General features: G+C 43.6%; 1 protein-coding gene across 3 annotated transcripts in view; it reads right to left on the bottom strand.

The window, feature by feature from the left end:
- The window catches only part of cntnap2b (contactin associated protein 2b), a 47,196-nt gene that overhangs the window by 11,911 nt on the left and 10,651 nt on the right, over positions 1 to 24,634 (bottom strand). For all 3 annotated transcript variants that reach the window (XR_014870490.1, XM_085139391.1, XM_085139392.1), the window contains exons 5-21: positions 20,575 to 20,778; positions 20,292 to 20,476; positions 18,063 to 18,206; positions 15,850 to 16,108; positions 15,583 to 15,732; positions 14,110 to 14,272; positions 13,893 to 13,999; positions 13,206 to 13,325; positions 12,679 to 12,791; positions 12,363 to 12,447; positions 12,033 to 12,189; positions 10,298 to 10,425; positions 10,006 to 10,176; positions 9,010 to 9,228; positions 3,710 to 3,946; positions 3,374 to 3,607; positions 2,921 to 3,054 (exon numbers count right to left, since the gene is read on the bottom strand). Coding sequence is in view for 2 of the 3 variants with exons in the window: in XM_085139391.1 (XP_084995517.1) it covers positions 2,921 to 3,054; positions 3,374 to 3,607; positions 3,710 to 3,946; positions 9,010 to 9,228; positions 10,006 to 10,176; positions 10,298 to 10,425; positions 12,033 to 12,189; positions 12,363 to 12,447; positions 12,679 to 12,791; positions 13,206 to 13,325; positions 13,893 to 13,999; positions 14,110 to 14,272; positions 15,583 to 15,732; positions 15,850 to 16,108; positions 18,063 to 18,206; positions 20,292 to 20,476; positions 20,575 to 20,778 (2,810 nt within the window). In the remaining variant the exon portion in view is untranslated. The remainder of the gene's footprint in view (positions 1 to 2,920; positions 3,055 to 3,373; positions 3,608 to 3,709; positions 3,947 to 9,009; positions 9,229 to 10,005; positions 10,177 to 10,297; positions 10,426 to 12,032; positions 12,190 to 12,362; positions 12,448 to 12,678; positions 12,792 to 13,205; positions 13,326 to 13,892; positions 14,000 to 14,109; positions 14,273 to 15,582; positions 15,733 to 15,849; positions 16,109 to 18,062; positions 18,207 to 20,291; positions 20,477 to 20,574; positions 20,779 to 24,634) is intronic.

Here is a 24,634-nt window from a genome sequence, read left to right on the forward strand (position 1 = left end):
TTTACCTGCAGGGTAGGAAAGGTCTTTTTCTCTTTCCTTTCATACGCCCCCCTCCTTTTTGGTAAATGGTAAATGGACTAGTTCGTATATAGCTCTTTTCTAAACACTCAAAGTGCTTTACTTAACTTGGTTCATTCACCCACTCACACCAGTGTTGAAATCTTGAATGACTGGTAATAATACGACTGGTATGGAGCAGAATTTGAACCACCAGCCCTCTGTTTATTGGACAATCTGCTCTACATCCCAAGCCACTGGCACCTGCTCTCTTCCTTTTTGGAGTTAGGACCATAGAGCTCTGGGCTGCCTCCAGACCTGATTGGAGGGAACCCTGAGTATGCCCCCCTTTATATTAGCCCCCAGAGCCAAAGGAGAAAGCCTGTTTATAAGTGGATCAGTGATCAGGTTAAAAGGTTTTGCGTTTTTGTATTTTTGTTTGTGTACAAGGGGAAATCAAAGGTGGTTAGAGGTGATTAGGATGTGAAATGGGAGACGAGGAGAGAGGGAAAAAATAATTAAGATATATCAGGCAGTAGCATACATTATTTTAGTGATGATAATGGACCAGTTTTTATTTTATTGAACTTTTATTGAACCACTGATTTCTGTTTGAGAGCAGATGACATTTTTTTCTTAGCATATATAATCTAATAGAAGGTTCTTTCACTGTGAAATGGACGGATGGATGGACGGATGGATGGACAGATAGACGGATGGATGGACGGATGGATGGACGGATGGATGGATGATTCAGCGGTTTAAATTCTTTTGAACCAATTTAAGCAAGGGGGTGAAATTCATGCTGAACAGGATTTGGTCAGCTTGGAGAAAACATTAATATTTAATATTTAAGATCTGCCCCATCCTCCTCATCCATACAGAGTGGCAAAATAGTGGATTTTGACCAGGTTATAGAGAAGCTGAGACTTCTGAAAGCAAATTTATAACCCAAATGTTTGCTGCAAAGAGTGGGGATCCTGAAGGAGCAATAAAACATCTACATAAAGAAGAATTTTGTTGTGTATTAGACATTGAAATACCTTTAATATTGCCATTTTGTCTTATAGTAGCAGCTAGCGGTTCTATGAATAACGCAAATAGCGATGGAGAAAGACATATTTGCCTGGCACCAGTGGAAAGAGTAACGCTTTGTGTAATTAACCCATTGGTGGTGACTGTGGCCACTGGCGATGTGTAAAACGCTCTTAGCTGCGTTAACTTGAACATAAGCCATACTAAATATGTCTTATATTTTAGATTCCTGAAAGTAGCCGCCCTTTGTTTTGTTGACAGAGCTGCAAACCCTCGGCCTTCTCTCAGCTTCATGATGTCGTCACCTGAGATGGTTTCACCTCACAGGTGAGCCTGTCAGGGTTCATTGGTGGAGTTTCTTGCCTTCTTAATGGTGTTGGGACCATCAGTTGTGTTGTGCAGCAGTCAGGTTGGTGCACAGCTGACAGCCATGTTTGACAGCTGTTAGAGTTCATATTATGGCAACAACCAATAAATTAAGTAAAGAGAAACAACAGCCCATCATTACTGTAAGAACTGAAGGTCAGTCAGTCGGAAACTTTGAATGTGTCCCCAAGTGCAGTCAGAAAAACCATCAAGACTACGATGAAACTGTCTGACATGAGGACGCCCCAGGAAAGGAAGACCAGGAGTCCCTCTGCTGCTGAGGATACATTCATCCGAGTCACCAGCCTCAGAAATCACAAGTTAACAGCAGCTCAGATTAGAGCCCAGATAAATGTCACACAGAGCTCCAGTAGCAGACAAATCTCTACATGTTCAGAGCAGACTGTGGGAATCAGGCCTTTATGGTCAAACAGCTGCTAAGAAACCACGACTAAGGAAAAGCAACAAGAAGAGATTTGTTTGGGCCAAGAAACACAAGATGAGTCCAAATTGGAGAACTTTGATTCCACCCGCTGTGTCTTTGTGAACGATGGTCTCTACATGCATGGTTCCCACAGTGAAGCATGGAGTTGATGGTTTGCTGGTGTGGGGGGCTTTACTGGTGACACTGTTGGAGATTTATTTAAACTGAAGGCACACTGACCCAGCATGGCTACCACAGCATCCTGCAGCAACATCCCATCATGTATTGTTCAACAGGACAATGACCACAAACACACCTGCAGGCTGTGTGAGGCTGTTTGACCAAGAAGGAGAGTGATGGAGAACTGGCCTCCACAGTCACCTGGCCTGAACCCAGTGGAGATGGTTTGGGATGAGATGGAGCGCAGAGTGAAGGCAAAGGACCAACAAGTGCTCAGCATCTCTGAACTCCTGTTGGAAACCGTTTCAGGAGACGACCTCATGAAGCTCATGGAGAGAACGCCAAGAGTGAGCAAAGCAGGAATCAAAGCAAAGGGCGGCTGTTAGGAAGGATCTAAAATATAAAACATGTTTTGAGTTGTTTCACACTTTTGTTTACTACATAATTTCATGTTTTGATGCCTTCACCGAGAATCTAAAATGTAAATAGTCATGAAAATAAAGAGAAACCATTAAATGAGAAGCTGTGTCCAAACGTTTGATAGTGGTTAGTGTATATTTTCCAATACTAAGTTTTGAAGCAGCGTGTGTCTCCAGCTAAAGACAAATTCCTAGCTTCTGTTATTTCTATTTACACGTGGAAAAAATATGTGAAAGCGACAAAGAACTTACACATACATTTCTCAGTAACACCGGGGTAACAGCATGTAAATAATTATAAGTCTTTGTTATAAATTGTCTCTTTGATGACATTCCAGCAAAAAGTGCTGCATTAAATCACTCCTAATACAAACTTAATACTCACTATTAAATATTTGCTACAGCTTCAAACTAAAAGAATTTTCAGCTGAAGACTTTTATTATTAACTTGACTGCATTTTGCAATTCATCGCGTATTGTAGTGGCAGGATTCACTAACCTGTAGCCGTATCTCCCTTAAGTTCCTAGTTATGTTGACAGAATGTGGCTGACCGTTGGCCATGTTACGATGGTCAACGTCTATGGTATACGGTTCTGCGAGTCCTCCAAGGCTGTAGCGGATCTGGAGAGTGCCTGAAAACACAAATACGTACATTTCTTACAGTTCATAAATGGTAACGGGACTGGTTCTTACATAGTGCTTTTCTACTCTGAGCATTCAAAGTGTTTTCTACAACTTGCCTCATTCATCCATTCACACAAGCACTTTTTTTCAATTGTTCTTCTACAAAGGTGCTTGCTATCTAACATTTACACCGACACTCCGATGCATCAGAGTGCCACTTGGGCTGAGTATCTCTCCCAAGGATATTTGGCATGGAGACCACCCTAGATAAAGTTTATAAAGATGAGAACACATTAAATGTATCAGATACGACACTAATAAGCCTACCATTGTGTCTGAGCACCACAGCCAAGTAGTCCTGAGTTCTGGAACTGATGTAGACAAGAATGCTGGGAGCACTGTAGGTGCTGAAGCTGAACACAAGCTCCTCCTGAGTCAGGTTGGCCTCACTTGAAACACCAACACCTGACAGACTCTTCACGTCCCTCAATGCAAAAGGTCCCCCCTCTGGCAGCAAGTCGTAACGCACCAATGTCCCCGTCTCAAAGTAGCCGCCTACATCTAACGTATAATTAAAGAATAAAGAACATTAAAACATAGCGGAAATTCTTATTGATTATTAAATCTGAACCCATCTAATCTCAAACAGGGTGTTGGTCATACCATCAGTGCAGAAGGGTCCATCGTAAGCAGTAAGGGAGCAGTCACAGGAGTAACCATTGTAATGCTCTACACACTTTCCTCCATTTCTGCAGTGCATCCTGTAGCTGTTGCAGTGGCCCTGGCAGCCTGGATTCACACCTGGAGTCCCTTTTGCCCATTCCTCCAGGTCAAAGGTCACACCATTAATCTTCAGCGCTCGCATGCAGCCCAGAAAACCCCTTTGACCACTTGAAGCACCTGGTATAGAAGTAAGGCAGAATAATCCAGAACAGCATTAAGAACACCTTCAAATAACGAGTAATTCAATGTGATATGCAGATTAGCACATTACTGTTGAACGAGTTTCTTGTATTTCGTGTGCTCCAGTCTGCAGTGGCTTCCAGCTAACGGTACAGAAATCAGAAAATAATGACATCTCATGCCCCACTTAGACTGGAGGTGCCAGGGATCGAACCACTAACCTTCTGATCAGTAGACAACCTACTCTACCTCCTGAGCTACAGCCACCCCAATCGAAGTCAGCAGCGCTCCACCCACACTATACACAGTGCAGGCAGAGCACCACTTTTCCTTTCTGAGTCACCTGACAGTTTGCCAGAATCTCTTCAAGGCAGTTTGGAAGTCTTTTTCCATTGTCTTTCCTCCCACACCCGAGTTTTTGCTTCAGCCACTGCCGTCACCACATTCCACTTGGCCTGTTAGTACCTATTGGCTGCCTCCAAAGTCCCACAGGCTAACCAAGCTCGATAGGACTCCATCTAAAGCCTGATGGTTCCCTTCACCCCTAGTGTCCACCTCTGGTGTTCAGGGTAAACCATCACAACAGGCACCAACAACCTTGTAGCTGCAGCTCAGTGCAGCAGTTTCAGCAATGCAGGTCCATTTAGACTCAGTGTCTCGTGTCTCAGAATGCTGTAGATCAGAGGTGTCCAACCCCAGGCCTCGAGGGCCGGTGTCCTGCTGGAGGGCCTGGATCAACACACCTGAATCAAATGATTAGTTCATTACCAGGTCTCTGGAGAACTTCAAGACATGTTGAGGAGATAATTTAGCCATTTAAATCAGCTGTGTTGGTTCAAGGACACATCTAAAACCTGCAGGATACCGGCCCTCAAGACCTGGAGCTGGACACCTGTGTTGTAGATCTCGTGGCGTCTGCCAGGCATTCCCAGCGCACCCTCACTATACATTTAGGTCTAGCATCCTCTTCCATCACCTGATCCAACTCACCACCCTAATATTAGCATTAGAGTAGGGTAATTAGTATAAGTACATAAGCATAATTCTGGTGATTTGATTATTATTTTGTCCATCCATCCATCTTTATCCACTTTATCCGAGGCCGGGTCACGGGGGCAGCAGCCTAAGCAGAGAGGCCACCTCCTCCAGCTTATCTGGGGGAACACCAAGGTGTTCCCAGGCCAGCCGAGAGATATAATCTCTCCAGCGTGTCCTGGGTCTGCCCCAGGGCCTCCTCCCGGTGGGACATGCCCAGAACACCTCACCCAGGAGGCGCCCAGGAGGCATCCTTATCAGATGCCCGAACCACCTCAGCTGGCTGATTTCGATGTGGAGCAGCAGCAGCTCTACTCTGAGAGCCAGCCACCCTTCGGAGGAAGCTCATTTCTGCCGCTTGTATCTGCAATCTCGTTCTTTCGGTGACTACCCAAAGCTCGTGGCCATAGGTGAGGGTAGGGATATAGATTGACCGAGAGAGAGCTTCGCTTTTACACTCAGCTCCCTCTTCACCACGACGGACCGGTGCAGCGTCCGCATCACTGCAGCCGTAGCCCCAATCTGTCTGTCGATCTCCGGCTCCCTTCTCCCATCACTTGCGAACAAGACCCCGAGATACTTGAACTCCTCCACTTGGGGCAGGAACTCATCCCCGACCCGGAGTGGGCACTCCACCCATTTCCGGCTGAGAACCATGGCCTCAAATTTGGAGGTGTTGATCCTCATTCCCGCTGCTTCACACTTTGCTGCGAACCGTTCCATCACCCACCGGGAACGAGTCCGACTTATTGCCGGCAATGCGAACCAAGCTCTTGCAACGGTTGTATAGGGATCGAATGGCCCGTAGCAATGGGCCAGACACCCCATACTCCCGCAACACCTCCCACAGGACACCCCGAGGGACACGGTCGAATGCCTTCTCCAAGTCCACAAAACACATGTAGACTGGCTGGGCAAACTCCCATGCACCCTCAAGTATCCTTGAGAGGATGAAGAGCTGGTCCAGTGTTCCGCGACCAGGACGAAAACCGCATTGTTCCTCCTGCATCAGAGGTTCGACTAGCGGACGAACTCTCCTTTCCAGCACCCTGGCATAGACTTTCCCAGGGAGGCTGAGGAGTGTGATCCCCCTGTAGTTGGAACACACCCTCCGGTCCCCCTTCTTAAAGACGGGGACCACCACCCCGGTCTGCCAGTCCACGGGTACTGCCCCTGATCTCCACGCAACATTGCAGAGGCATGTCAACCAGGACAGCCCTACAGCGTCCAGAGCCTTCAGGAACTCGGGGTGGACCTCATCAACACCAGGGGCTCTGCCACCAAGGAGTTGTTTAACTGCCTCAGTGACCTCGCCCCCGGAAATTGGCGGGTCATTCCCCTCATCCCCAGACTCTGCTTCCTCCTCGGAAGACGTGTCAGTGGGATTAAGGAGGTCCTCGAAGTATTCCTTCTACCGCCTGACAATTTTCTCAGTCGACGTCAGCAGCGCTCCGCCAGCACTATACACAGTGCAGGTAGAGCACCGCTTTCCCCTCCTGAGACGCCTGACGGTTTGCCAGAATCTCTTCGAGGCAGTCCAAAAGTCTTTTTCCATGGCCTCTCTGAACTCCTCCCACACCCGAGTTTTTGCTTCAGCCACTGCCCGAGCCGCATTCCGCTTGGCCTGTCAATACCTGTCGGCTGCCTCTGGAGTCCCACAGGCTAACCAAGCCCGATAGGACTCCTTCAGCCTGGTGGCTCCCTTCACCTCTGGTGTCCACCATTTGGTTCGGGGATTACCAACACGGCAGGCACCAACCACCTTGCGGCCGCAGCTCAATGCAGCAGCTTCGGCAATGGAGACGCTGAACATGGTCCATTCGGACTCAATGTCCCCAGTCTCCCTCGGAATGCTGTTGAAGCTCTGCCGGAGGTGTGCGTTGAAGATCTCGCGGACTGGGGCCTCTGCTAGACGTTCCCAGCACACCCTCACTACGCGTTTAGGTGCACCGGGTCTGTCCAGCGTCCTCCCCCGCCACCTGATCCAACTCACCACCAGGTGGTGATCAGTTGACAGCTCAGCCCCTCTCTTTACCCGAGTGTCCAGAACAAATGGTCGCAGGTCTGGTGATACGATTACAAAATCAATCATCGACCTACGGCCTAGAGCGTCCTGGTGCCATGGACACTCTTATGTTCGAACAAGGTGTTTGTTATGGCCAAACTGTGATTTGCACAGAAGTCCAATAACAAAACACAGCTCGGGTTCAGATCAGGGAGGCCGTTCCTCTCAATCACGCCCCTCCAAATCTCGCTGTCGTTACCCACGTGAGCATTGAAGTCTCCCAGCAGGACAACAGAGTCTCCAGGTGACGCACCTTCCAGCACCCACCGGGAAAAACCCCAACGTACCGGCAGCAAGCCGAGGGGATATTAGAATACCCACCCCAGCCCGCCACCTCTCACCAGGGGCAACCTGGTAGTTGATAGGGCAGTTGATCCCAGGAAGGGTAAACTGTTCCCTCGATGTTCTCTTCATAAGGGTCTTCTGAAGAAGACTCTATTATTTTGTGATTATTATTATTATTTAATTCTACTTTGCTCAAGTTAAATTGCGTTATTTATATATTGTGTTAAAGTCTCATTTAGTTTGAAATGTTCTGCAACCAATGCAATCAACATCTTTTAAGGTTGTGAAGGTTTAAAGAGAGGTCACTGGCTTTACCATCATGAAGTGTTTCTTGTGTGATGCCATGGTAACAAGACGCCTGTTTATAGGCCATTATTTGTGACTGAACCAGCTGATATTAACTTGTACTAAGTGACAGGACTGCTTTCTAATAACTAACACAACAGTTCAAAAAAAATTGTTAAAAACTCAAAATGTTGGTAATTTGGGGCCTTTAACGATTTCTTTCAACTGTTCTTTTTCCAGGATGAAATCATTGTACAGCATACATCTTTGATGAGTTAAGTTATAGTTATATTTAATAGTGAAAAATAAAAAAGTATTGAACAGATGAAGAAAGAGAGTTATGACACCAACTGAAATCATTCATGCTCACGGTGAGGTAAACTTTTAAGCAACAAAGCACCTTTAGACATCTGTTGCTGTGAATCAGCACTATATCAACAAATCTAAATTGAATTAATGCACTACGCTGGACTGTGCTGCACCATGATACCAAGACAGGCTCCTCTTTCGGTTACAAACTTGGTAATAAACAAATCTGATACAGGGTAGGCTGCAGGGTTCGAGGTCAATCCTAAGTTGACCATTAAACACTGGTTAATTAAAGGTGCAGAAATGAAATAAAATTTAAACTGATGTTGCTGATTAGAGCCATTCACAGAATTCTAGCTTTTGTACAAGCATTATACTGCCTATGTGTCAAAAATAAGCTGTGACACTTCATGTAACATCTGCTTATATTGTGATGAATTCCCGCACCCAAGAACATTTGTCTGTCGGTCGGGCATTGCTTTGCAGCTGTAACCCTCTAATGTATTTACCACCGAGTCCAATGTAATTCAGCTGTATTCTAGGCTCTAACTGTTAGTTGCTTCAATTGCTTACCTCAAGCCCTTTAAACTTAAACTTTTGGTTCCCCACCTGTCAAATCTCACTTTTACCACTAACCAAAAGTCATGAAGTACAGCATTAGCTAAGATACAAATTTCACAGTTACTCTTATACAACTCAGTGAATGAGATCCATTCAGTGCAAATACAACACTACAGATATAGCACTAATAATTTATCGAGAATATTATCTCAAGCACCTTCTCACCCTTTGGGAAATTTGTCGTCAAAGTCAGGACCATTAACATTTTTTTATATTTGGATGACCTGCAGCCATTAATAAATTCAGACAAAAACTTAAAAGATTTTTTATAGTTCAGACTCACAACATAACATTTTAAAACATCAAAAAAATAAGACCAAATATACTGAATGAAGCACACATGCTTTTTCTAAAATGAAACGGTTTGTTCATCGTGGTTTGAAGACATATATGAAGAAGAGTAACATACTCATCATGAGTCCAAATGGGACCATAAACATATGTGGCACACAAGTCTTACCAACATAGAGATCACTGTAGAGCTCTGGTTTTGCATGGCCCTGTACGGTGGTGGGCCTGACCATTCTGTGCTGTCCATTAAGTTGCAGCACTGCCTCCTTGATGTTTTTTTCAGCCTCCACACGATGCCACTGGTCATTATTTAACGGCACTGGTGAGCGGACACTGAGCTCCATCTTCTCAGTGCCAATGCCAAAAGAGAATAAAACCACTGAGTCGGCTGTGGAATCAAACATGTCAAACATTGGAAATAGTTAAAATTTTCATCTCCTAGAGACAGATAGTAATAAATACTGATGATTAAGTTATTTCTGTTTACTAGGCTTTTAAATCCTTATTCAAAAAGCTCTTACTTGATCCAGATGTTTTAACTAAATATTTCCTTTCATTTCAAAATTTTTTGAAAGAGAAGTCGCCAAACACTGACCATTTGCATTTGCAAAGGAACGGTTTATTTAACGGTTTACTTAAAGTGCATCGTAGCACAGGAGCAGCACTAGTGAAGGTTATGAATAATCTACTTATGGGCTCTGATAGACTCCAATTTATCCATATAAACGGGAGTCTTCTTCACATTTAAAAGTTATGAATGGAGTTCCACAGGGCTCCATGCTGGGACCAATATTTTTTACATTATACATGTTTCACTTAAGGAATATTATTATAAAACAACACAGATGTTTTAAAACGACGTTTTCAGTGGGAGAAACGTGTCGTCACTCATCAGGTGACTTCTTCAGTCTCAGCTGATCAATGAACTGACCTCACAGTCAGCTGGTTTCATTATGCAAATGCAGTGTTTATGAGGTTGAAACCTGCAGTCAGCTGAGACTGAAGAAGCCGGCTGATGAGTGACGACACGTTTCTCCCACTGAAAACGTCCAGATGAACACAATCAACCTTTTGGGGATTATATCTTTAAAAAGGACCTAATATCTCAGCTGCACATGCTCAAAGGTCTCAGCAGTGTTACAGTGTTACACACACACTGACCCACCTCTGAGCTCAATGTGAAGGAAGCTGGTGCTTCCCAGGATTTCTAGAAAGACTCCGTGAGTAGAGGACGTCTTAAAGTAGAAAGAGATGTCAGTGCTGGTTTCATCTCTCAAAGAAGGATAGTGGAGGTTAGAGGCGGGGCTTGTAAAGGAGGCCGCATTCCAGAAGTTTGCTATAGAAAATAACCACAAGATATAAAATATATTTGTCTATGAAACAACATGAAATATGTGTGTGTGTGTGTGTGTGTGTGTGTGTGTGTGTGTGTGTGTGTGTGTGTGTGTGAGACTCACAGTCCCCTCGGCATCTGAGTGGCCCTATGGTTAGTTTGGCCTCAGATGCAGCTCTGCTTGTATCACCAACCACAACCTGACTGACGGGCAGGTGGTCTTTGTAGACCAGCAGGCCTGAGTCCTCCTTCCTACATACACAGACACACAGGAAGAAGACGACAGTCAGCTCAGGATTATGTCAGCTAAAATATTTCCTTTACTTCAGATTTGATTTTTTAAATCAATCTTGTCTAATTTGTGTTATAACATCATTCACATATACGTTTAAGAAAGTACTGAAGGGCTGATCAGGGTTTGGCACAAGCGTTCATTCAAACACTGAGTGAGGATAATGAGGATTATAATCTATGGCAGGGGTCGGCAACCCTGGGCAGCTTCGCGCTGTGGCACGTGAAGGGTTAACTGATGGCACGACCACAGCTGGACTGGCCGTGTGATTTTTCGTTTTTATGGGCCGATGGTTTTTTGTTGTTTTTTTGTTTGTTGTTTTGGGGTTTTTGTAACGGTATAAACAATGAGAGGTGGTGAACTGAACTTCAGGTAAGAGGTTATGACCTGCAGTCCATCTGGTCAGATATAAACCAAGTTTAGGTGGAGTTTAGTTTCGTTATGCTGACTTTTTACCGTCAGTTACAATAACTCGTACTGTGTGAGCTAGCATGACGGAGTTTCTATACAGCTGGGTGGTGCTATGATGTTACTGATAGTGAACTTTATTTTATTCATAAGGTTAGTTAGTAGAGTTGCCAAATGTTCCGTAAAAAACTGAATCGTCTCGTATTCAGAGAAAATGTCACGCGTTTCGTTTTGAGCTGAAAAGGAACAGTTTGTCCCGAACTTCAGCTACAATGAAAAAGACACAAAGCTGGATTTATTCTGTCTTTGCTGCACAGCTGCCTCTTCTTCTCTCATTCTCTCCCGTTTCTACTTCAATCATGAAACTGATCAATGATCAGCTGATCGTCTCTCTCGTTTGTTTATCGCCCGCTTTGCGCCAGAAAGAGGAAACCAACGGATGTCGCGTTAAACAACAGCAGCACGTTTAAGCTTGATCAGCTGTTGTTAGAATTGATTTAATATTACTTTCTAGTATCAGCTGATGTTTGCTGGAGCCACAGCTGTAAAGCTGCTGGTCATGATGGTTTGGATATGTGGTGAGAGGGAAACATGAAGATGAAACCAGGAGACGTCCTTACTGAATCATCAGAGCTGAACAGCTGATGGAGAAACAGGTTTACCTTTTAGGTGACATGGATGAGTTGAAGTTATGAACTGTTTCTGAGAGACAAATAACACCAGGATCCTTTTCTAAGTAGCTGACAGCTGGTAACTGTGCAGGGGCGGGTCTAGCAAAGTGTTGCATAACAGCGTCTGTTTTCATGGTTGTGAGGAGACCGTAAATAGCATTTGTATTTTCTGTTGTTCAGTTCATTTGCTGTTATGAGTTCTTGTTATGGATAAAAAGTCTTTTTTGTTTCTAAATAGCTGATAACTATTCGCTGACAGCTACCAACATCTGTGAACAAATATAATTCTGTAAAGTGGTTTTATATAGTTTGTAACTGTTCATATAGAGCGTTATTAAATTTATTGCTAATGCAGTCATATGGCACACTGACGTCTGAGGGAATTTTAGACGCACTCATCATCAGAAAGGTTGCCGACCCCTGACCTACAGGATGAAACTATAAACTCTGTAACACGACACAGCTCAGCTGAGCGGCTGCACACTCACCAGGCACGCAGGTCTGCATCACAGTTGCAGTAGTGTTTGGAATCAGTACAGTTGTGTTCAATACCACAGGCACACTTCTGGATCCCTGGTCCTGAACCCCCCCAGTAAGAATGCTTTTCATTGGCTCTTCCTAACCACCAGGTGAAAGGGACGCCATCTGGAGGTCGAACCAAACAGCTACTCAGCGTACTGCTACTTAAACACTTCTGAACACACGCACCATTCAAGAATATCACTTTAATGTTTACAGTATGTGTTGTGATAATAATGATGAACAGAGTAAACACATTCTTTACAGTGAGTGAAAAGCTCGATAACAGGCATCATCACCTGGACCGTTGAGCAGGCGGGACATTCGGCAAGCGTAGGCGACGTACTGCTCACAGTACTCTGCACTGCTGGTTACTGACAACATCTGGACACACGAGACAGACACGAGGATTCGGATTTGTCTGCTAAGAACATTTATCAGTCTGTGATATTTACCCATCAAATCGTTGTACTTTCCCCCAAAATATCTGTAACACTGAACAGTCGATTAACAACGCTCAGAAGATGAACTTAGTTTTTACAGTTTTGTGTCTGCATGTTTATTGTTAGCAAACTGTGCATGTAGGAAATGGAGTGTGTCACATTAAGTGTGTACCTGTTCCTCAGTCATATTGTAAGAAATCTGCAGCACCGCGTTGCCCTTGTCTGCACTGGACACTGACGTCTGAGGAGACAGGTCGTTCCTCAGCGTGGTCCAAACCACATCCTCTAAGAAAAACAACCAACATGTAAATATTCTCTGCTCCTACATCACAGATTTACCTAAACACAATCAGTCACATGATAAACACAGAGAAAAGTCATTTGTGCTGGAATATTCCACAGCATGTCTTTTATCCTGTCTTCCTTCTCTCACCAACCAATCACAGCAGATGGCCCCGCCCCTCCCTGAGCCTGGTTCTGCTGGAGGTTTCTTCCTGTTAAAAGGGAGTTTTTCCTTCCCACTGTCGCCAAAGTGCTGCTCATAGGGGGTCATATGATTGTTGGGTTTTTCTCTGTATCTATGAAGCGCCTTGAGGCGACTTTTGTTGTGATTTGGCGCTATATAAATAAAATTGAATTGAATTGAATTGAATAGAATATATTCTTCATGCTGGTTTAAATAAAGATTGAATATCTTACCTGTCATGTCACAGTGGACTCTGAAGGGGGTTATAGAGCCGCTGCCATCCGGGTCTATCCAGTAGCTCCCCGAACTCTTGCCTTGGTGCTTATACTCCTCACATGATTGCTGATACAGTGCTATCAGGGGAAGCAAGGTACAGTCTGTCTGTCTGTGTGCATTTTCACCATAGAGTCAGACGCAAAAGCCAAAAAGTTGGCACCAATATGACACAAGTGAGCAGCCTGTCCCAGAGTCGGAAGTACTTGATGAGGACTTTTAGATCCAACTTCTGCTTTTCTCTTGGAAACGTCTAGAAAAGTAACCCTAGTCACAGGAATTTACTCTACTGGCTGATACCTTTCAGTACTGTGACTTGTGTCTGCAGCCGTGTAAGGTTGCATGGAAAACATTGGTAGTAATAATAATGGTACAGTACTCGAATAAAGGGAGGAACAGTGTATTTGACTTAGATAAATGCAGAAGCCTCAGAACTAGATGATAACAGGATCTGTGAGGTTGTCCCGACTGTCACACTGAGTGGGCAGAGATTAAAAAACACTCATGTTCAGCGCTACCTTCAGCCTGAAACAATGAACTTGATAAAGAACGCGAGCATCTTTAAAAAATCCAACATTTTCAGGGAACCTGAGCAAATATTAGGATTAGCATTAATTAAACTAATGCCGGTGTATAACTGCACTTACAGGTATGGCAGGTAGCTCCAGTGTAGCCGGTGCCACTACAGTTGCAGGTGAAAGCGTCCCATGTCTGAGAACAGTGGCCGCTGTGCTCACAGTAGTTTGGAACACACCTGACAGGAAACAGGAAACTCAGTGACAACACGACTCCAACCCTCCACCCTCCAGACTGATGGAGGTCCCAACAACAATCCACTGTGCTTATAATTTCTGGGATACATACCTGTCTATAATGGCACACATATCTAGGCTGACATTTTCAAAAGTTCCAATGAGGCCCTGCTCCACCGCCTTGAGGTCCATCAGGTGATCATCTATGTGGATCATCTGCATGCAGCCCTGGAAGGAGCGCTGATGTGATCTGGGGTTAGTTTGCAGGAAATAACCTGGACAAAGACGGAGAGCAGCAAAGGCATTATTATCACCAGCAGAAGTAAACTGGAATGATGCTGGTGAGGACTGCACAGTAGGATTCAAAACATGGAATATTTCAGGCACCAAAAGTCGGGTCTTGAAGGTCGATGCAAGCTTCTGTGAAAATAAAGTCATTGTGCTTCAGGACAAAACATCTACTTTCATTTTGTTTGATAATCAAAAACTTGGACTAATTTTACCCACACGGACGTAGCACGCAGTCACAGCCTACACTGTTATTCCACGTTTTAAATTCACACTTGCATCAGTGCTGCTTTATCACACTGTGTTTTTAGGAGACAAGAGAAAACGTGGACACACTTGATAAAACATCAAATTACTCTGGATCATGTTTACTCCCATTTCTCAGTAATCACCTTGTTGATCACGCTAGTTTAGAGACGTATTCCTCATGAAGAACACAAGACAAGACAGAACATCTTCAACCGGTCTTTAACTCGCTAACGAGGGAACTTTGGTCAGAACCAGGGGGTGGAGCTTAGTGCTCCTCAGCTGTCTGTAGCCTGAATCCTTCAAAGAGCAGCTTCCTCACAGCTGTTTATTCCCATGACACTTACAGTTTACACAACACAACACCTCCCAATGTAAAACCCCCCAATGGTTCTAAGACAAGGCATTGTGTGTGTGTGTGTGCGTGTGTGTGTGTGCACGTGTGTGTGCACGTGTGTGCACGTGTGCACGTGTGTGCGTGCATGTGTGTGCACATGTGTGCATGTGTGTGTGTGCACGTGTGTGTGCATGTGTGTGCACGTGTGTGTGCATGTGTGTGTGCATGTGTGCACGTGTGTGTGTGCACGTGTGTGTGCATGTGTGTGTGTGCACGTGTGTGTGCACGTGTGTGCATGTGTGCACGTGTGTGTGCACGTGTGCACGTGTGTGTGCAAGTGTGTGTGTGCATGTGTGTGCACATGTGTGCACGTGTGTGTGTGCACGTGTGTGTGCATGTGTGTGTGTGCACGTGTGTGTGTGCATGTGTGTGCACGTGTGTGTGCATGTGTGTGTGCATGTGTGCACGTGTGTGTGTGCACGTGTGTGTGTGTGTGTGTGTGTGCACGTGTGACCTCCTGCTCACCTAAAGGGTCATAAAAGCAGGAAGTTTACAGCAGATCTGTCAGGATGCATCTACAATAAAACCTCCTCAGCACAGAGAGGCTGGACAGGTGATCAGGATCAAAGGAATCTCTTTGATCCTGCTGCTTGAACGAAGACTTTACAAATTTAAGAAACACAATGACAACATTCAACAATCTGACTAACACACCTCCAAAGTAATAGGTTCCTCCAGTCTGGATCTGGATGGGGATAGCTGTTCTAACTGTGGAGGCCTCGTCTCCATCAACCGTCAGCATTGCATAGTTTTCCAGTGCGTTCAGGTGGACACTGTGCCACTGTCCATCATTCAGACCTGAACCTGTGAGGAAACACATGCAGAAAAGTTTAACAGGGAAACAAAACAGCGATCGAAGACAAAGAGACCAAAAAGGACCTCGAGATAAGAGTAGACTAAAAACCAACGAGCTGAGCTCACCTGATGAAATGTCTATGCGTGTGTTCTTCTTCTGTGTCACGTTCATGTAGACGGTGATTTTTCCCTCCGTCAGGCCCAGCTCCACCCAGCCATCCACTAGGGCGGTGAACATCAGAAGGCCGTTGGGATTCCACGTCCTGAAAGACAGACTGACTGACAGGGTGTCACTGTCAGTCTGACCCGGCAGCCGCAGGAAGGATGTGGAGTTGAAGAAAACTGGGGAGGTGTTGGATTCGGAGCAGGAAAACGTCAGGTTACGCTACAGTGGAAGAAAGAAACCGATAAAGAGATTTATGGAGTAGACAGTACCTAACAGACTTTTATTTTGAAACTTCGTTTCATTTGGCGATTCTAAATTGAAAACGGTTGTCAGGCAGTTTAGGTGCTCAGAGTGGAATAAAGACTTGATGCTATAATTTCCTCCAGGGCCAGAGTAGGTCTGAGTAACATGAACGTCATCAAATGTTGAGCGCGTGGATCCACGTGCATGTCTGCTTTTTACATTTCGGACATTTTCACAGTGAATACGTTACTAAAAGCCAGTCTGTTCACAAACTAGGAAGTCCACTGAGTTTGAACATCTGAGCTACAAACACAGTGGTTATTATGGAGCGGAAAAAAGAACCAGCAATCAAAATTAGCTCTAACGAGTCACACAAGGAATGTGCCACCTGAGGAAGGAGAGATTCAAAATGCATTCTTAGAGGACAACCACAGTCTTAGTGTGGGAAGTAGGCTACGTTTTTAGGCTACGTCCACACGTACACGGGTATTTTTGAAAACTGAGATTTTCCTTTTTCGTTTTAAAAAATAATCCCGTCCACACTTAAAGGCAGAAATGAAGGAAAACGCTGCTAGGAACATGCCAAAGCAGCAGGTGGCGCTATATTCCTAACCGTGCAGAAATGTTGGCCAATCTAGAAGTCGAGAATCTAGAGTCTAGAAGCCTCGGTGGGAAATAGTAAACAAAGCTGAAGCAGAACCGAGTCGTATGTGTGGAGGGACAGTAACTGTGTGTGTATATGTAAGCATTTAAACACTGCAGAGACAATTAACAGTAACAGTATTGTAGAAATTCATTTCACCGAAACAATAACGTGGCGCACAGTGTGATGTCAAAAAAGGCGCACACCTTTGACGCTGCGTTTTCTGCGTTTTTCTCGTCCAAACGTAAACGCAAAAACGGAGTTTTAAAAATATCCACCCTGGCCGGAGCTTTTAAAAATCTCAGTTTTCAGTGACCGAAAACGCCGTTTACGTGTGGACGAAAGGTGCAAACGCATAGAAAAATCTGTGTTTTCAAAAATACCCGGGTACGTGTGGACGTAGCCTTAGTTTCAGATAGCAACTGTGATTAGTTGGGTGCTGCCAACTGTACTACAGACGTGCAAATGTCTACACAGGCCAGCAACCAGCAGTGAAATCAACAAATATTCTCCCTGATGCTCCAAAACACAGCACCTTCTTGCTGTGTTTACTTTTATTGATCCTGCCCAGATACATCTATCACGTGGTTTGTAGTGATGCACTTGCACTGGTTCACCTGGAATTTTCTCTGTGTGAAAAGAAACCAAATCATTGGGCAAAACTACAGCTGATTCAGACCACAGTGAACTGGTCTACAGGTATGAGAATGGCCTCAATCACTGCTGCAGAACAGCCACAGCAGCCAATGACTACAGCAGAGGCAACCTCACAGGCATAAGTGTTATTTTGCTAATCTGCTCAGGAGGTTGAGCAACAGTGAAGAAACTACCGGAGCTCCTTTTAATGTCCTGACAGGTCGAAAGTGTTCAGGTTAGAGACTGTTTGGGACAAATCAACAGGAGCAACTTCTTCTCTTCCAAGAATTTTCTGTCCAGCAAAAACAATTAAATCCACTCAATTAACTTTGTTATTTAAGAAGATCCCAATAAAGAAGAAAAATATTTTAGCACTTTAGTCATTTTAGTAGCAGCAGCAGAGGTTAACACAAACAACAGTAATATATGGTTTAAAAAGTACGTTCAGTGGTGTCACGACGAATCGAGGCATGTTACTGAAGTAAAGAAGAGTTTTCCTCCACAGACGTCCACGACAGATTTAGTTTAGGAAAAGATGCAAACTGCCAAATAACAGAAAAACTGCGAAAGGGTTTTTAAGATCATTGTAGCACTGCAGTCTACATTTACACGAGGCTGGGCACATGAACTCAAAGAGAAGACGCTTCTTACAAAGCTGGTGGTGTCCACCTTCTTCCTGCGCACCAGACTAGTGATGTTCTCCCCGTTGTAGGTAATTCCCTCCATGCAGCCAACAAAGTTCTCTTTGCCTCCTGAGGTTGGCTTCACAGACACAGGAAGTCCTCCAAAGCTGATCTGAGGAACACAACACAAAGCAACACTGGAGGATACTGCATCTCTGCAACCAACACAGAAACCATTCACTCTTTAAGGTCTACTAACAGACAACAACCACGTCACTCAGCTGTGAGAGTAAATGAATATTTCACACAGATGAACCGCAGTCATGTTGTAAACTGTAGCAGGAATAAACCGACTCTTTCAGGATTCAGACGTCCAATAAGTGTCAAATATACACAGTGAGATGAGCTGTTGTTACAAAGTGTTTGCCTCCTTCCTGACTTCAGATTTGTTTTGCATGTTAAACAGAAAACAAAGACTTGACTGCAGTTGTTGCTGCGTGGCCCAACCAGTCACTGGTCCAGGGTCAATCACTGTCACGTGGGGTCGTGCAGGTGTGGATTTCTTTTACCGTTAATAACAAACAGCTTCATTTAGAAACTGCATTCTGTGTTCACTTGCACTCTTGCTACAATCCTTCTGTTACAAACACACTCGTCTCGACTAGGGATGCCGATACTGTAAAATGTGTGTGTACTCATACTCGTAAAAGTTAACCGATACCATGAACCGATACCAACTTATTTCATTAATCAGAGGGTGGCTTGTCATTTCTGTTGTAGTTTTTTAGATTGGCCACTAGGGGGACATCCCGCGCTAAACAGGCACAGGGTTAGACGAGTGAGACTGGCAGCTCCAGATAAAAAAGAGAAACTGGAGGCTGCTGTAGCTAGGCTAAGGAAAATGTCAGCAGTGTGGAACAGCCAACTTTAACTCAGGTTTTGGAAAAGTGAAGAAAAATGTCAAGAGAAAATCCACGGGCAGTGTGTGTGTGTGTGTGTGTGTGTGTGGTAGAAGTATCGGTTTTTGTACTCTGTATCGGCAAGTACTCAGATCCAAGTATCGGTATCGTATCGGTTTGAAAAAATTGGTATCGTTGCATCCCTAGTCTCGACCCTTGCTGCCTCTCTGCACACTCTTCTTCATGCTTTGTGTGCACTGTCTGTCCTTGGATGGTTGACCAGGTATTTAAGCTCACTTACCTCTACAGCCTTAACTTTGTACCTGTCTCACTCTCTCACTAGAGTATCAGAAGTATCAAAAAACTCTTGAGTACAAGAACAAAAAAAACACTGGATAATAATCTAAATATAAGCAGTAAACAAAGTAAACACAGGACAAAAAGGCTTCATTTTAACAAGTATTCTGATTTAAAACATGAACACAAATGTTGGCTGACAGTAGCTCTTAGATGTGATCCTGAGGTCATGCTACGATGTCCACCACAAAATATTCTATTTTTAAAACTGAGCTTCAGTAATGTTTTTGAAATGATGAAGTGATGTGATTTATGTAGCCTAAATGATTAAATGCTCAAATTCTTTTGAAAGACAATATCTTAAATATTGAGTGAAAGCTTTATCACGACAGTGTTTCTGTGCCAAAGCAGGAACTATGTGTGAAACATGAAGAGGGTTCATTTCTGACAGAATCTTTACTTTTCCTGCCGGTAAGTTTCTTCCTCCACCTTCACCAACATCTGTTCAAGCAGTGATTGCAGAGTTACTCGTGTACTGTGCACAGTGGCCTGAATATGACTGAACGATGAAACCTGTGCTGGCTGACAGGCTGATGGATAACCAGGACGTACATTAGCAGCAGACATGTGTACCTGTGTACACATGTCCTCTAAACACTGAAGCCTCAGTTGAAGTCATTAAAAGGAAGCAGGAATTTCCCTGCATGCCTCATATAACAACAAACATCAGCAGAACCTGAATCATGCTGGAGAGGAGGACCTGAAAGTCAGACGACCTTCATATAATACAGTTTACATGTGAACAAACATTGTGTGTCTTCCTTTCGAGGTGACATCCAAACTAAGAAGATTTTTTCCTCTTCAATTAAGACTTTGGAGAAGATTCTCAGAACCTAGCAAGTGGTTCATTAAATAAGAACATAACAGGATCCAAACCCCCACAACCCTGACAGGGATAAGCAGAAGAGAGCGGGTGGCTGGAAGCACATCTCACTAAATGAGAACAAACATCCACAGTTTAAGTCAAATGTACGATTCACTGAGCCGTGTGGAAGCTGTACCTCGTAGTCCAGGTCCAGGTGATCAAACTCTCCATTGGTTCTGAACTGCTGAGTGTGGTGGTCCAAAGTAAAGTTGACATTCCTGCGGTAACGCTCGATGACAACAGAGTGCCAGTGGTCATCATCCAGCAAGCTCCCACTGGTCACAGCCGTGTGACCCTGAATCGAACCGTTCTGGTTGCTGCCTGCAGACACGTCACATCGTTCATGAAATCAGAGGTGAATAAAGTCCAGTTTAACAGAACACGCTCTGATACAAACACCAGGAAGATCAGAAGGATACCTAAGTTGATGCTGAGCAGCAGTCTTGCTCTGTGAAGCTCGAGGGAAATGTAGTCGCCCTGCTGCCCCTCTCCATGGAGCAGCACCCCGTTTCCTGCTGTGGTGCGAAACTTCAGAGAGATGACGTCCTTCACAATTTTTAACTTTTTACTCCTGAAGCGGTAGGAGATGACCCCATGCCCATCAAAACCAATCACATCAGCCCCTGAAAGACGCAAAAGTATGAACTCATTAAAACTTATTAAATGAAAGTTAAACACTAACATATAATTCAAAATATAGTGTATTTGTGACTTGTTATTTCATCAATACATAGACATCAGCGATAGAAATGCAAAGGTTTTGTATTGTGCTGGCCCTCACACTTTGTAACACAACTACATACATTTGCTAGCAGACACAATTTGTAACTATAGGTGCATATTAGCAGACATCCGGCTGCATTCTCAGTAGGGCTGCCACAAACGATTAATTTGATAGTCGACTAATCAGATCATCATCCATTGGACGTAAAACATACAGCTTATTGCACCAGCAGCATCTGCTCTTATATAACTATCATTAGCTTACAGCTTTAAGTGTTTAAGGTATGTGCTAACTAAAAATAAAGACAAGATGATAGTTTATTAAATTTTAATGAAATTTGCAGATTGTTTTGGTGAAGTTTAATAAACTCCTTGCTATCTAAAATATAACAGGACAACGGAGTAAATTCTCGAGCATCTCACACTTCTGATAATCAGCTGTCTGCTTGACATTTATTCAGCTGTGTAAAAACTATAACTTTAATCTCAGCCAAACCGATTTACTCAGGAACAAATAAAATACTGAAAAACAAACAATAACATTTTTAAGTTATCTAAGTGACTTATATATCATGTTTAACCTGAGTAGCGAAAGACGGCGGTGGGTTTGAAAACGATTTGCCGGGAGTCCGGTGTTCTCACGGCTCTAGTTAGCCTAGCCCCCGGCTAGCTATCGAGCTAGTGGCTAACAGACGTCTCCGAAAACGTCGGAGCGCTTTTGAAAATATGTGGTGTCTTGATAAACTGAGCAGATATTTGAGGTTTACACAGCTACATTCTCGCCTGAAAACATGTTAAACGTTTATTTTGTGACCCAGAAAGAATAATAAGAGTAATATTAAAACTAACTAGCTGCCGCCATTGTTGGAAACTGAGCTGTAGTGATGTGTCGTTCGCGAACGAAATGGCTCTTAGAGCCGGATCTTTGACGTGAACGACGCGAGCCGGCTCCTTATTGGGAGCCGTGAGGTTTTTTTTCCTTTCTCTCACCCTCTCTCTCGCCCTTTTTTCCGCTAAACTCCGCACGCGCGGCCTGTACTTTGCGCTGGGAAGAGGGGGGAGGGGCGTTAGTTACACTCACAGAGCGGGAGAGAAAGAGAGCGAGGGACAACAACGTCACATTAGAAAGGTATAGTAATCATCCACTATTTTCAGTTGCAGATGATAAAGGATTCAGAAATCATGCAGGCCCATATGACAGAGAATGTGCATCTTCTTTTTGTTTTAATATTTTAATTTATATTTAATTGTGTTGTGGTTTGCAGTGTTTTGTGTTGTTTCACGTTAAATTTGTTTAAAAGGAAAAAGCTGAAAATTTAAATAGTTAAAAGTTTAAAATGTAAATAGTTTTTTTTTGTATTATATGATTTATTTATTACATTTTATGTGGAGTGAATAAATAAAGTATATTTATGGTGGCCCTTAGAGACAAAGCACATACAAACTCCAAAACACGTACAAACTCAGAATCACGTACAAAAGACAACAGAAGTGCTCCAGGATGCGAGGGCGCAGTGTTGAGCTTTTGTTACCTAGTGGCTACACAAGCCAGGAAGTATCAACGACCGGATTTGGTGTGTGGTAGTAACAGGTAAATGAACATTGTTTTTAAATTATTTGAATAAATATGAGTGCTTGTCTATAAATACACAAACAATACACACATGCTTTCAATTGTGTAATTTAAGTGATCTAGTAGCTCTGTTTTGGAAGTTCAGTTAACGCTAGAAATGTGTTTCGGAGTTTGTACGTTCTTTGTCTCTAGGGGCCATATATAAACATATATAAATAAAACCACTTTTTTTACATTAGTAAATCCTTTTCTGCATAATTTTATATTATTGTTAATGATAAATTAATTAAAAGCAACAAAACAACCTGAAGAGCCGGTTCGGAGCCGAAAGAGCCGGATCTCTAAAAAGAGCCGGAAATCCCATCACTACTGAGCTGGGCCGCGCTATGAATTCTGGGACACAGCTACTTCTTCTTCTTCGGGGTTTAACGGCAGCTGGCATCCTTGTACATGCAGTGCTGCCATCTTCTGTTTCAGTCCGTTATTACACTCTTAAATCCTGCTACTTATTCCTGCGTCTTTTGTGATCTTACAAAGCTTCAAACGACGCGTCGACTATTAAATCAGTCGTTGACGATTTTGATAGTCGACTAATCGTGACTATTTGACTAATCGTGGCAGCCCTAATTCTCAGCCATCAGCAGCTTTTAGCAAAGATCTTTTCCTGCACTCTCTCAGTCGGTCTAAATCTCGCCCTTAACAAATGTACTGCGGACACTTTCCACCAAGTGCAACTTCTTATGCACAGAGATGATTTTCTGCTTGCAGTGTGAGCTTGTTGCATGTCACAGATCCTGTTACTGCACAGACTTTGCAGCTGAGCGTAATGTGCCAGTACCATGCAATCATCATCTGTGGCCTGAGAAGCTGATTAGCAAAGCCTCTGACATCAACTTCCTCTCAGCTACACTTGCATGACTGAGAGATCCAAAAAAATCCTAAACTTAACTTTCTACAATCTGCAGTTAGAACAACAGTTTGCAGCTGAAAGTCCAACTGCTGCATCTCACATGGAAAGAAGAGAAAGAGAGCGAACTTCAGTCAGAGATGGAGAAAGATGAGAAAGAGGAGAGGAAGAAGAGGAAGGACTGCTGTTTGATAAACCGGAAGATTAAAGCTAACATGTAAGTCCTCATGTTTTTAGATCACACATCTGTACACATGACATTGTTTTTGAATGGAAATTGCTGTTTTAAACATGATCACAGCTCCTCCTGAACTACGTTCTGCTTTTCTGTCCTCCTGCTGAGCCAAACATTCGAAATAAACCTGGATTCTTCTCTGGGCCTTAACTCACAAGTAAAGTCTGTTTACCAGCATGGACAAGTCGTCTCTTTTTTCTTTCTTTTTGCCTGTCCCGTTTGGCTCTTTTGCATCAGAATTATTGTCTAAAGGTGAAGAAAGATTCCCAACGGATTTACCAAATGGACCATCCCAGCCCTGTTGTTTATTTTATTTTCACTTGCTAAATACGGGACAGACTTGACTGGGGAAAAGACAGAAAAACAGCGGGGACGAGGAACAGTGACAAAAGAGCAAAAAACAAACAAAACAAACAGACAAAAATACATCTATCAATCACCTGTTGAGAAAAAAAAAGAGAAAACAAGCAGAAGAAAAAAAGAGCAACATAATAAACAACATCACGATGATCTATGTGAATATAACAGTAAATACTAAATATTAAACATTATTGTGCAGCACGTAAGATCGACAGCACAGTGTGCTTTGAGGTAGGAGCCAAAAAGGGTGTAGTTTGTGTGTGTGAGCACCGTGTGTGCACCTGTGAGCATGGACGCGCTTGTTTTTAAAAGGTTCCTTCATGTAACGATCTGCTAATCGTCTCTTTCTGCCTCCAAGCCAAACAAAACGCAGCAGCCAGACGACTGACACGTTCCAGCAAACGAGCTCACATCACTCCTGTTTTATATTCTTTACATCAGCTTCTAATAGATTTTAGAATTCGTTTAAAAAGTCTTGTTTTAACATCAGAGCACTAAGTGGCCCCAGATTATTTATCCTTAAACTACCTGTTAATCTCCCTGCGTTTCATTGAATTGTCGTCTATTTTGGTACCAAACGTTCAGTTTATTTTAGCCTTTGTGTGCGGTGCAAAAAGTCTAAATAGTTCAGACAGACGCAAACACTTGGCAAACTAAACTGTCTGGTGCAGTGGTCAGCAG

The sequence above is a fragment of the Neolamprologus multifasciatus genome, chromosome 18, assembly GCF_963576455.1.
Source record: "Neolamprologus multifasciatus chromosome 18, fNeoMul1.2, whole genome shotgun sequence".
NCBI classification, from domain to species: domain Eukaryota; kingdom Metazoa; phylum Chordata; class Actinopteri; order Cichliformes; family Cichlidae; genus Neolamprologus; species Neolamprologus multifasciatus.